A 12,456-nucleotide genomic window follows, 5' to 3' on the forward strand; every position below is an offset into this window, starting at 1 on the left:
ATGCAGAAAAGACATTTATTACCAAACTATAAATTAGAGGAGGTGGATGGGGTGCAGTAGGAGGAGCTGAGTGGTCACGTTTTGGGCATCTGCTCCTTCTCTCTGTCCTCCTGGGCCTGGATCCTGAGCTCCTCCTGCAGGCGCTCCCAAGCTCGGACCACCTTGGACTGCAGGTAGAAGGAGCCACCCACGGATTTATCATTCACCTTGAACAGGTGTTCATAGTTCTGTGGGGGGGGGGGGGGGACGACACCGTGAGAGGGTGTGCGGTCTCTGGGTTACAGAGGCAGGGGAAGCTTTTGGATCTCCTCCGGGCTCAGCTTGGAGACATTGAGAATCTGCTGGGCCTCTTGGAGGCTGAGGCCAGACAGGTTGGAGGCAGCTGCAGACTGGTGTCCAGCACGTCCTCGAGCATGAGCTGCTGCCCGGCTGGCTGCAAACTCCTGCTGCAGGGCCCGGGCAAAGGCCCTGCCCACCACCTGCACCCCCATCACAATGATCTGGGCCAGGTATTTGGCCATGCTGGCCGCTCTGCCTCAGGGTTGCGGGCTTCGGCTTCCTGGCCCCGCGGCCCCAGCTCAAGGGCCGATAACTGGAACTTTAAATTTCTTTGAACATTTGACTTATGTCTGCCTTCCCAGTTATGCAATACTTTCTATGAGGGTAGAAAATGTATTTACTCACCATCTATTTCATCATTATGACCTAGGAGAATGCCCAGTTAATAAATAAATGCTAAATGACTGAATGCCTGTCAAAGATTGCAAATTTATTTATAAACAGAAAGAAATTGGTTATAAAGTCCACTAACCATCATAAGGAGTACTTTATTTCATCATTTCTACATCACATATTTACATTTTGACTCTGAAAATAAATGCATCTTATAGTTGATGATCTCTGTTTAGTTGACAGTATTTTTTTTTCATAGTAGTTCATAAAACAAAGGTTTTATCTTGGAATTTTTTTTAATCTCATGATTTGAAAAAATGAGTAAATCTACAACACGCCTGGTCCACTGAGTTCAAACTTGATAACGTAGCCTCCCTTCTCCTTTGGCCATCACACTACTCCCAATATTCAATAATTAACAGAGCTTCCTGGTTCTTTCACCAACAGCTATCAAATCCATTCCTTTCTTCCAGTCCCACTATAATAACATTAGATCTATCTAATTCCTCCTTGCTTTATATCTGAACTTTTGTCATAGCTTCATTCATTTAAACACTTGTTTCTAATTCAACCAATACTGTGCACTTGTGTGTGCAAGGAACTGAAGATACAAAGCAGTCCAGTTATCTGTCCCTCCCTCTCTTCTTTCTCCCCTACAATTCAGAATTTTCTTCTATTCCTCAAGCTAGAATCACTTTCTTCCCAGTTTCTACCTACCAAAACTATTGTCACTACTTTAGTTCTAGATTCAATCTCATCTTCTTCATTAAATCTTTCCTAGTTAATCTCTCTTTTCAACTTTAACATTCTAAAACACATAAAATCTAATATAGCTAATTGGCTTACTTGCTACTTCTTGAAGGCAAAGTTTACATCCCATACATTCTGCTATAGTGTAAGCTCCCCAAGAGAAGGGACTTTTGTCTCCTTTGTCACTGTTTTATCTCCAGCAACAGATAACAGATATCATGTACCAAATAACAATTGCTTTTAAAAGTACTAATTGGATTAATGTTTCTTATATAATCCAGAGTAGAGAACACATCTTTGCAGCTGTGGTACAGTAGGATGAGTCAAAATAAACTGGACTAACTAAGTGACTTGAACTGTTTGAGCTTCAGTTTCTTGACCTGCTAAATGTAAACAATGTTCACAAGCTCACTGAGTTGTTGTATTGATTAAATGCAATAATGCTTTAACAGGGGCAGTCCTGATAGCCCAGCGGTTTGGTGCTGCCTTCAGTCTGGGGTATGATCCTGGAGACCTGGGACTTAAATATTTATTTAAATAAATAAAATCTTTTAAAAAAAAAAAAAATGCTTTAACAGCACCTAGTACAGAGTTGAGGAGAAGAGGATGCTCTCAGTAAATGTTTTGATAATTTTCTGACAGTTAAATTGCAAGACATATTTGATAAATGCCTACAAAATGAATAAAATCTCAGGAAAAATATTAAAAGTTTGAGTAATGTCTAGCATCTTATCATTCATCCAATCAAAATTCCATGAATATAGAAAAAAAGACCGTCTCTTCAACAAATGGTGTTGGGAAAACGGGCCACATGCAGAAGACTTGAGACTTCTTCAAGATAAAAAGTTTATGCACAGCAAAGGAAACAACAAAACCAAAAGACAACCAACAGAATGGGAGAAGATATCTGCAAATGACATATCAAATAAAGAGCTAATATCCAAAACCTATAAAGAACTTATCAAACTCAACAACCAAAGAACAAATAATCCAATCAAGAAATGGGCAGAAGATATGAACAGATATTTCTCGAAAGACCTACACGTGGACAATAGGCACATGAAAAAATGATCCACGTCACTTTTCATCAGGAAAATACACATCAAACCCAATGAGATACCACCTCATATCAGTCAGAATAGCTAAAATTAACAAGTCAGGAAATGACAAACATTGGCGAGGATGTAGAGAAAGGGAAATCCTCTTACACTGTTGATGGGAATGCAAGCTGGTGCAGTCACTCTGGAAAACAGTATGGAGGTTCCTCAAAAAGATGAAAATAGAGCTACCCAATGACCCAGCAATTGCACTACTGGGTATTTACCCCAAAGATATAAATGTAGTGATCTGAAGGAGCACCTGCACCCTAATGGTTATAGCACCAATGTCCACAATAGCCAAACTATGGAAAGAGCCCAGATGTCCATCAACAGGTGAATACATAAAAATGTATATATATATATATATATATATATATATATATATATATATATGAATACTATTCGGTCATCAAAAAGAATGAAATCTTGCCATTTGCAATGACATGAGTGGAACTAAAGGATATTATGCTAAGCAAAATAAGTCAATTAGAGAAAGACTATTATATGATCTCACTCATGTGGAATTTAAGAAACAAAACAGGATCAGAGAGGAAGAGAGGAAAAAATAAAACAAGATGAAATCAGAGAAGGAGACAAACCATACGAGACTCTTTAATCATAGGAAACAAACAGGAGGGGGAGGGGTAAGGGAATGGGGTAACCAGGTAATGCACATTAAGAAGGGCACCTGATGTAATGAGCACTGGGTGTTATATAAGACCAAGGAATCACTGAATTCTACCCCTGAAACCAATAATACATTATATGTTAATTCACTGAATTTAAATTTTAAAAAATTAATTTAAAAAAGGATTCTATGAGTGAATTACATCTGAAATATATATATTCAGCTCCAAATCATAGTCATGGCTGAAACCATTTCAGATTAATTAGGAATAATTCCAATTTGACAGGGTATATAGGTAAGTAATATTTATATTTACTGACATGTATAGACTATATTTGACTGCTTAAAGAGGAATGTAGGGAAGCCTCAGTGGCGCAGCAGTTTAGCACCACCTGAAGCCTGGGGTGTTATCCTGGAGACCCGGGATCGAGTCTCACATCGGGTTCCCTGCATGGAGCCCGCTTCTCCCTCTGCCTGTGTCTCTGCCTCTCTCTCTCTCTCTCTCTCTATATATATATATATATATATACATATGAATAAATATATAGAGAGATATAGATATAGATATAGATATCTATGAATAAATAAATAAAATCTTAAAAAAAAAAAAAGAGGAATGTAAGTGTCACTATTAGGATTTCCACAGTGCAATAATCAGAAGAGAAGAAAAGCTACAGACTCATTTGAGTTACACAGTCCCCATAAAGCCAGGAAGTACAAAAATTTCTGTCTGTGAAACATAAATGAACAGCACCTAATGCTGTTTTACCAGATTTATCAAAATATGTAACAGTATACCAAAAACAATTACAACAAAAAAATTTTTCAACATACTTGCCTTCCTTTCACAGAAAAAGAGCATTAGTTAAACGGTTTTTAAACTTTTTTTACTACATTATACAATTCCTTATTTTGGCTATTGTTTACCTTTAAACAGTTACCAAAATTTATGGAGAATGAGCTGATAATTCAATACAGCATCAGATTATTGTATCAATTAGAAACCCTTCCTTGTTCAGGAAAGAAGATTTATTAATGTGTAAATTGGAACATACATAGACTTTACCTTTCAAGGCTTTTCCAATCCCTCTGGGTACTTTCAATGACTCATAATCTCATAACAAATCACAAGCCAGCTAGAAGGAAAGAGCATTCCCTTGTGTCCATCTGCTATTAACGGACACTAAATCACTGCAAATTCCACAGGGGGGACACGCTCCGACTAAGAATGGGGAGGGGAAATCCCCCCCTAAGTAATTCCAACACAAAGAGCCCTTAGGACAAAGTATTCTCCCCTAACTATAGGGTAGCAGCAAACCTCTGTGGGAAAATAACACAAAAGGAAAACGTAAGCCAAAGAAATCTTAAGAAATACAAACTCTCTAAGCAGAGGCATGCGGAGTTGACCACTGACTCTCAGATTCACCCGTCATCAGAAGAATGTATTCGAACCTCCAACCATGTGGATGTGGGTGTGGATGTGGATGGAAGCGCTGGGATGAGTGAGAACCAAGTCAAGTGAGTGGACCTTAACGACTGGATGGAAAGGCGTGAAGATACTCGGGCGAGTGTGTTAAGGTCTGCAGCGGTAACGAAGGCCAAAAAGGAGGAAAAAAGGGTTGTTAGGAATGAGAAGGCAGATCTTGAGAATCTAATGTTTGTTTTTCACTTCTTTTCTTTTTTTTTAATGGGGAAAAGGTTATAAACAGACGCAACAGCTTAGGGGCCAAGAGGTCGTCTCTGGATTACAAGCAAAGCCACAAGGGGGGCAGCTGCCCACAGGAAGGTTTATGGTTAGGTCTGGAGCCCAGGAAGGGCGAGGGGTCAGAAAACAAATCACTCTAGAAAGTAGATGAGGGAGGCGCCAAAAGCCTCAGCCTCAACGGCTGGCCACAGGACCTCCACAGAGGACAGGGTTCCCCTCACCTCCCCCCCAAAAAAACCGATCTTTTGGCGACCAGAGACACTAAGTCCCAACCTTCTCCTGACTCCGCTCCACTCAAATCACCCAACTTAACAGAATTGGAGACGTGTAAAAAAAAAAAAATGTGCAGGAGACACCAACCCGGGAAAGGCTCCAGCTCTAGCAGCAGCCGCCCCAAAAGCAGCCCGTCCACACGCAGACGCTCCGACCTCGGCGCCGCAGCCACAGGCACCTGAGCTCCCCCGGCCGCCGTAGTTAAGAGGAAAGGCCTCCCCTTCCAACCCAGTAAGTCAGACACTTCCGGGGCACTAAATCCTTCCGATTGGCCGTAGCAATATTAGCGCCAACAGAGCCACGCTCCACTTCAGCCTTCCCCGCCCCCCGCCCCCCGCCCCCGGTTCCCCACCTGAAGCCCTAGGTTACCAATATGGCAGGCATAGAGCCAAGGGAACGTATCTTGCCAGTAATTAGTGTCTCTGGTAGATAATCCTCACTACGCCGGCTTTGAGGTCCCGCTGGACAATTGGACTTCAACTCCCAGCGTGCCACGAAACGCCACGCCCTCTCCGGTAGCGCCTGAACTACAAGACCCAGGATCCCCTGCGCCCCTCAGTCTTCGCTCTCCTCCTGACACCCGCAAGACCCGAGATGTGATTTCGGAGGAGTCGCTAAATTCCTTGGGTTAATGCAGACCGACTTTGATAAAAATACAGATATTCCTTGCTATCCTGTTGTGAAGGTTCTCTAAGCCAAGCTATAGTTGAAACTGTAGGTAAATACTTATATAAGATATTAAGGAATGTGGGATGTCTGGGTGGCTCAGTGGTTGAGCATCTGCCTTTGGCTCAGGGTGTGATCCTAGGACCAGAGATCGAGTCCCACTTGGGGCTCCCTGCGGGGAGCCTGCTTCTCCTCTGCCTGTGTCTCTGCCTCTCTCTGTGTCTCTCAAGAATAATTGAAAAAAATCTTCAAAAAAAAAAATCTGTTAAGAAATGTGTGCACTTTCCACATTACGATTATTTTCAAGGGTTGAAACACAGGATGGTGTAAAGGCTTTTTATGAAATGGAAATTTTTACCCACACTCATACGGGTTTTGATACTAAATTACTAAAAAGTGTAATTCTAGGTCGTTTTGCAGTACTGAAAGATTGTATTGGAAAAGGGACTACCAGACATGCTCCTGAATTGCATAAGAAATTATAGTAAGAGCTAGAAGTAAAAAATTAACAATCTGTACTGCAGGACTGTGCACCCACATGGGAAAAGAAACCTTTCAGAATGCTGAGTTTAAAGTTCAAATGGAAAAAAAATTTTTTAAGATTTTATTTATTCATAAGAGAGAGAGGCAGAGACACAGGCAGAGGGAGAAGCAGGCTCCGTGAGGGGAGCCCAACATGGGACTCGATTCCTTAACTCCAGGATCACACCCTGGGCAGAAAGCAGAGCTTAACCACTGAGCCATCCAGGCATCCCCAAAATGAAATTTTTTTTATGTTTTTCACCTTTTTAACGTGTTAACGGTTTGGATTATTTTCATGGTTATTCTTACAAAAACAGATAACTGGAGCTACTTATTTTCTATTATGTGGTAGGGCAACCAAGTAACAAATCACACAAAAGATATAGCAAGATCATAAATGTAACATTTATGATAGGGAACAAACAAAATAACTGTTTCTTTGCTTCATTAGATAGCCCGTGGTTCCGTATTTTAAAATATAGAACTTTGTTTCAATTTCTTAGGACAGACATAGCATGTATCAAACCAGCGGTCTAGATGCCTTTTTGTTACTTTCATAAAGATTTAGGTTATGGAGAATAAATAGATTTTATTTTTGATATTGTGCACTAATAGCCTATAAGAAACAATACTTGAATTCTTAAACTATATGGTAATTATACAAAATAAAATTGATGCATACCATAAACATTGGTTATCTGTGGATTTGCAGCTAAACAGATTCTAATTGGTTAGAAAAATGGAGTAGAATACTTTCCATTTTTACAACCTCACGTAGAAGTCACAAAGGGAAACTATTCTGTAACACCACCATGGCATCCACTACCATGCAAACTGCTTTCCAACTACAGTGTGCTAAATTATGCAGCACTAGCAAGTAAATATTTAAAATCTATGATCACAGAAAACAATCTGCTGCTTTCCATACTCATGGACCAAAACAATATGAATGCAGGGAGAGAAATCTTTCCATTGGAATGATTAGAGGTAATGATAAACTATAATTAGGTTATCTGTTATTCATAAATGTTTGCAGTAAATAAATACATAATTGCATCCACTTATTAAAGATGTTATTAAGGAAGCTTTTAAAATATGCTAAATAATTGACACACATATTCTAAAGTAGTTTCAATGATCAATTGTGTAAACAAACGTGGAAGAGAGTTTAAAGAGTTCATAATTCATGTAACAGACTTTAGGTTTTGAAAGGAGATTCTTGGCAGCTGCAGTATTTAGCAATATTCTCTCCTCATTTTTTTTTAAAGATTTTATTTATTTATTCATGAGAGAAACAGAGAGAGGGGCAGAGGGAGAAGCAGGCTCCATGCAGGGAGCCTAATGTGGGACTGGATCCCTGGACTCCAGGATCACGCCCTGGGCCAACGGCAGATGCTCAACTGCTGAGCAATCCAGACGTCCCATCTCCTCATTTTTCAATGTGTCTTTGACTTTCCAGTTTAGCCAATTGCCAAGCACATGAAGTTAAAACTGGACAAGATATTCATTTCAGTTCAACAAATACAGATTAGGGCTGCTAGGGACAAAGCACTTTGTTTAGCCACTACAGTCTATTTCTGAAGCACACATAGTTTTGATAGTTGGGAAAGATTGAAAAGGGAAATGAAAACGTAAGAGGGCTTAATCAGAATGGAAAATGGAAAGTAAAATATATGTAACATCATCTACTAATAATCACTTATTCATTTAGGGCTTTTCTTTAAGATTTTATTTATTTATTTGAAAGAGAGAGCGAGAACAAGAGCAGAGGGGAGGGGCAAAGAGAGGGACAGACTGCCTGCTGAGCAGAGAGCTCAAAGAATGACCCAGGGATCATGACCTGAGCCCAAAGCAGACGCCCAACCAACTGAACCACCCAGGTGACCCATACTTGGTTAACTGGAACTCTCTAAAAGCTAACATACTTTCTAAGAGGCAGGAGCCACATCTTAAATATTTTCTGTCCCTCTCAATTGTAAGACAGTACTTTGTTCAGAGTAACTTGCTCACCATTAGTGTTTGTGGGAGTTCGGAGTGATGTCCAAATGCCTGAAACTCCTTTCTTATTCATACCTGTAGTTTTAATATAAGCCATTTTTAACATTCAAGCTTCATTTTCTTCATTAGTAATTCAGATTCTATATAAAATCGATATTAAAACCAGAATATTTCATTAATCAGAATGCTACACTCTAAAATCATGAAAGAGCATTTATTGCTGTGTATGTAACAACATTTATCTTAAGTATCAAGACCTTTCTAAAATATCATCATATCCCAGGCACATACTGAAGCCATACCAGCCAATCTATTAGATTGTGATACAGCTCCAGATTTTTGTTAGTAAACTTTTAATCCTTAACTTCTACCAAGCATACTTCTTTATCCATCTCCCTCCTGAACCCAAGAAGAGATGAAAGTTCTGTTTAATAAGTAAATGTGTAACATGAATCCCTGGTCAAGGATATTATCTTGAGGGGCGGCCTGGGTGGCTCAGCGGTTTAGCGCTGCCTTCAGCCCAAGGCCTGATCCTAGAGTCCCGGGATAGCGTTCCACGTCAGGCTCCCTGCATGGAGCCTGCTTCTCCCTCTGCCTGTGTCTCTGCCTCTCTCTGTGTGTCTCTCATGAATAAATAAATAAAATCTTAAAAAATAATAATATTATCTTGAAATAAATTGAGCTCAGCCCTTGATGAGACCAGTAATTTGTAGGCCTCTGAAAGCTAAAAAATGGGGGTGCCTGGGTGGCTCAGCCAAGTGCCTTCAGCTCAAATCATGATCCCAGAGTCCTGGGATCCAGCCCCACATTGGGCTCTCTGCTCAGCAGGAAGCCTGCTTCTCCTTCTCCCTCTCCCTGCTGCTCCACCTGCTATTTTCTCTCTCTCTCTCTCTCTCAAATACATAAAATGTTAAAAAAATTAAAACTAAAAAATGATAAAATGATTTTGAGGAAAACTTAAAAGAACCTGTGTTTTATGTAACACAAAATATATTGCCATATGGTTTGAGTTCCTAGTAAACTCCTTGAGGATGAGGATTATGACTTCTTTTGTTATAACCCTCATAGTTTTGGACTTAACTATAGTATGAGTGCTAATAAGTAAATAGTATTTGAATTGATATCTTAGTAAAAAAAATAATCCTTTTTGCCAAGTAATGTACATATAATAAATTCAACCTCAATTTAATCTTTTTCCTCCCCCTTGCCACAATCCATAGAAATGAGACTCACAGTGACATATATCTAGGAGATACTTTTAGACTTCTTCTTTGAGCTCTTCAGGCGAGTCTATGTGCTTGCTCTTATTTCAGAGCCCCACAGCACTTTGCTTATCCTATACAATTTCACAATTAAATCTGTGTTATCATATGCTATGGGATGCTGAATAGGACGGAATTTTTTTTTTAAGATTTATTTATTCATGAGAGGCAGAGACAGAGAGAGAGAGGCAGAGACAAAGGGCTCCGCAGGGATCCCCCTGGGGGCCTCAATCCCAGGACCCCTGGGATCATGACCTGAGCCAAAGGCAGATGCTTAACAAACTGAGCCACCCAGGTGCTGAGACAGAATTTTTTTTTAAAGAAAAGCACCTCAGTGTCTCTTCTTAGGATACAAATATGTGACAGGAATATTTGGGGAAGCGTGTTCAACATTTTGTCATGGAGAATTTCAAACACAGAAAAGTTGAAAGAATTTTTTTTAAGATTTCTTTTTAAGTAATCTCTACACCCAACGTGGAGCTTGAACTCACAACACTGGGATCAAGAGTCACATGCTCCACCAATTGAGTTAGCCAGATGCCCCGAAAAGTTGAAAGAATTTTGCAGCATGTATCTGTATACTCACCATTCTACCATTAATATTTTTAAAAATTTTTTGAAGATTTTATTCATTCATTTATGAAAGACATAGAGAGGCAGAGACATAGGCAGAGGGAGAAGCAAGCTCCCTAGGGGATCCCTGGGTGGCTCAGCGGTTTAGCACCTACCTTGGGCCCAGGGCATGATCCTGGAGTCCCGGGATGGAGTCCCACATCGGGCTCCCTGCATGGAGCCTGCTTCTCCTTCTGCCTGTGTCTCTGCCTCTCTCTCTCTCTCTCTCTCTCTCTCTCTCTCTCATGCATAAATAAATAAAATCTTGAAGAAGAAGAAGAAGAAGAAGAAGAAGAAGAAGAAGAAGAAGAAGAAGAAGAAGAAAGAAGAAGAAGAAGAAGAAGAAGAAAGAAGAAGAAGAAAGAAGAAGAAGAAAGAAGAAGAAGAAAGAAGAAGAAGAAAGAAGAAGAAGAAAGAAGAAGAAAGAAGAAGAAAGAAGAAGAAGAAAGAAGAAGAAAGAAGAAGAAGAAAGAAGAAGAAAGAAGAAGAAAGAAGAAGAAAAGGAGACGGCTCCCTGCCGGAAGCCTGATACAAGACTCAATCCCAGGACCCCGGGATCATGCCCTGAGCTGAAGGCAGACACTCAACCACTGAGCTACCCAGGTGTCCCAAGATTTCCCATTTTTTAAAAGATATTTTAAAAAGACTTCATGTATTTATTCATGAGAGACACAGACAGAGAGTGAGAGGGAGAGGCAGAGACACAGGCAGAGGGAGAAGCTGGCTCCACGCAGAGAGCCTGATATAAGACTCCATCCTGGGACTCCAGGATCACGCCTGCGCCAAAGGCAGATGCTCAACAGTTGAGCCACCCAGGTAGCTCCAGATTTCCCATTTTTTAATGTGAAATATGAAAACAATATTTTAACTGTTCTTTCCAGCCCAAACCGTTCTCCACAGCCTAAAATGAAATCTAATTATGTCATTCCCCAAATGGTTGCCTATACAAATCATAAAGTCTATGATTCTTAAACATAGTACACAAGATCCCTTTAGAAAATAGCCTCAGTCTGTCTTTCCAGCCTTGTGTTGTACCACACTCTCACTCTCACCTTCCAGCTATAATGAATTTTTGAGTTACTCTACATTGGTTGAACTTCTCTCTGCTGCAGGTGGCTAATTTTTTTTTAAGATTTTATTTATTTATTTATTAAAGACAGACACATACACACACACACACACAGAGGCAGAGACACAGGCAGAGGGAGAAGCAGGCTCCACGCAGGGAGCCTGACATGGGACTCGATTCCGGGTCTCCAGGATCACACCCTGGGCTGAAGGTGGCGCTAAACCTCTGGGCCATCAGGGCTGCCCCTAATTATTTTTGTCATTTAAGTTATCTCAGGACTTTCTTCTCTAAGGTCCCTCAATTTGAGAGTAACTGACATTCCTTGTTCTCTTAATATCTTGTCCATACCTCTATCATAATGTTTAACAAACTGTATTGTTGGAGCATAGTTTTCCTATCTGAATTCTCTTCATATTTCCAGGATTTAGCACAGTGCTAGGTGTTTGGCAGATATAAGTTTTAACTAGATCATGTGTGGCATTTCAAGACTAAGGTTTACTTTGCAGCATTTGCTGAATATGGCTATGAAATGAAAAGAAGGATGGAATAATACCACATTTAGGAGGTAAGCTGACTTCACTGAACTTGTTTTCAAAATTATGGGGATTCTGTAGCTAGGCTGAGATAAAGAGAGCAGTGGAGAAATAGAAAGATTTCTATTAGGAGATTTAGGAGAAGATTTAGGAGAGGTAATAGAAATAAGGTCACTCTCTCTGTGTCTGTCATGAATAAATAAAATCTTTTAAAAAATAAAAATTAAAAATGGGAAATCTTGGGGCACCTAGATGGCTCAGTTGGTTATACATCTGCCTTCAGCTCAGGTCATGATCCCAGGGTCCTGGGATGGAGCCCTGAGTCATGCTCCCTGCTCAGCAATACGTCTGCTTCTCCTTCTGTCCCTCCCCTAATTCATGTTTGCGCTTTCTCTCTCGCTCTCTCTCTCTCTCTGAAACAAATAAAAGAAAATAAAACTTTAAAAATAAAAAAAAATTAAAAATAATAATTTAAAAATTTAAAACTAAATAAAAAATGGGAAATCTGAAGTAAATAGTAAGAAAAGAGCAAAAGAATTGATTAGAGATACTAGGATAATAGAATCTAGAGGAGAAATGGGAGGAGAAAGAATCAAGAAAGACTCCTGGTTTCAGCTTTTCTGATTTTCCATATGTTGAGTTAGGAATGCTTGGGGCACCTGGCTG

At 40.0% G+C, this 12,456-nt stretch overlaps 2 protein-coding genes across 8 annotated transcripts in view; both read right to left on the minus strand.

Annotated features, from left to right (window-relative positions):
• The window catches only part of ATG4C (autophagy related 4C cysteine peptidase), an 85,664-nt gene extending 80,046 nt beyond the window's left edge, over positions 1 to 5,618 (minus strand). For 2 of the 7 annotated variants that reach the window (XR_011995970.1, XM_026006944.2), the window contains exon 1: positions 5,216 to 5,384. The gene's annotated coding sequence lies outside the window, so the exon portion shown is untranslated. Of the gene's footprint in view, positions 1 to 4,216; positions 4,282 to 5,215 lie in introns of those variants that run through there. The other 5 variants (XM_026006943.2, XM_026006945.2, XM_072730736.1 and 2 more) reach the window with 5 other exon arrangements.
• LOC112926072 (mitochondrial import inner membrane translocase subunit TIM16) lies at positions 2 to 580 on the minus strand. Its single transcript, XM_072732066.1, is given in 1 exon segment — positions 2 to 580. A coding segment is annotated over 1 exon segment (447 nt). The 5' UTR covers positions 522 to 580; the 3' UTR covers positions 2 to 74.
• Positions 5,619 to 12,456: the final 6,838 nt, after the last annotated feature.

Source organism: Vulpes vulpes, chromosome 12 (assembly GCF_048418805.1).
Source record: "Vulpes vulpes isolate BD-2025 chromosome 12, VulVul3, whole genome shotgun sequence".
NCBI classification, from domain to species: domain Eukaryota; kingdom Metazoa; phylum Chordata; class Mammalia; order Carnivora; family Canidae; genus Vulpes; species Vulpes vulpes.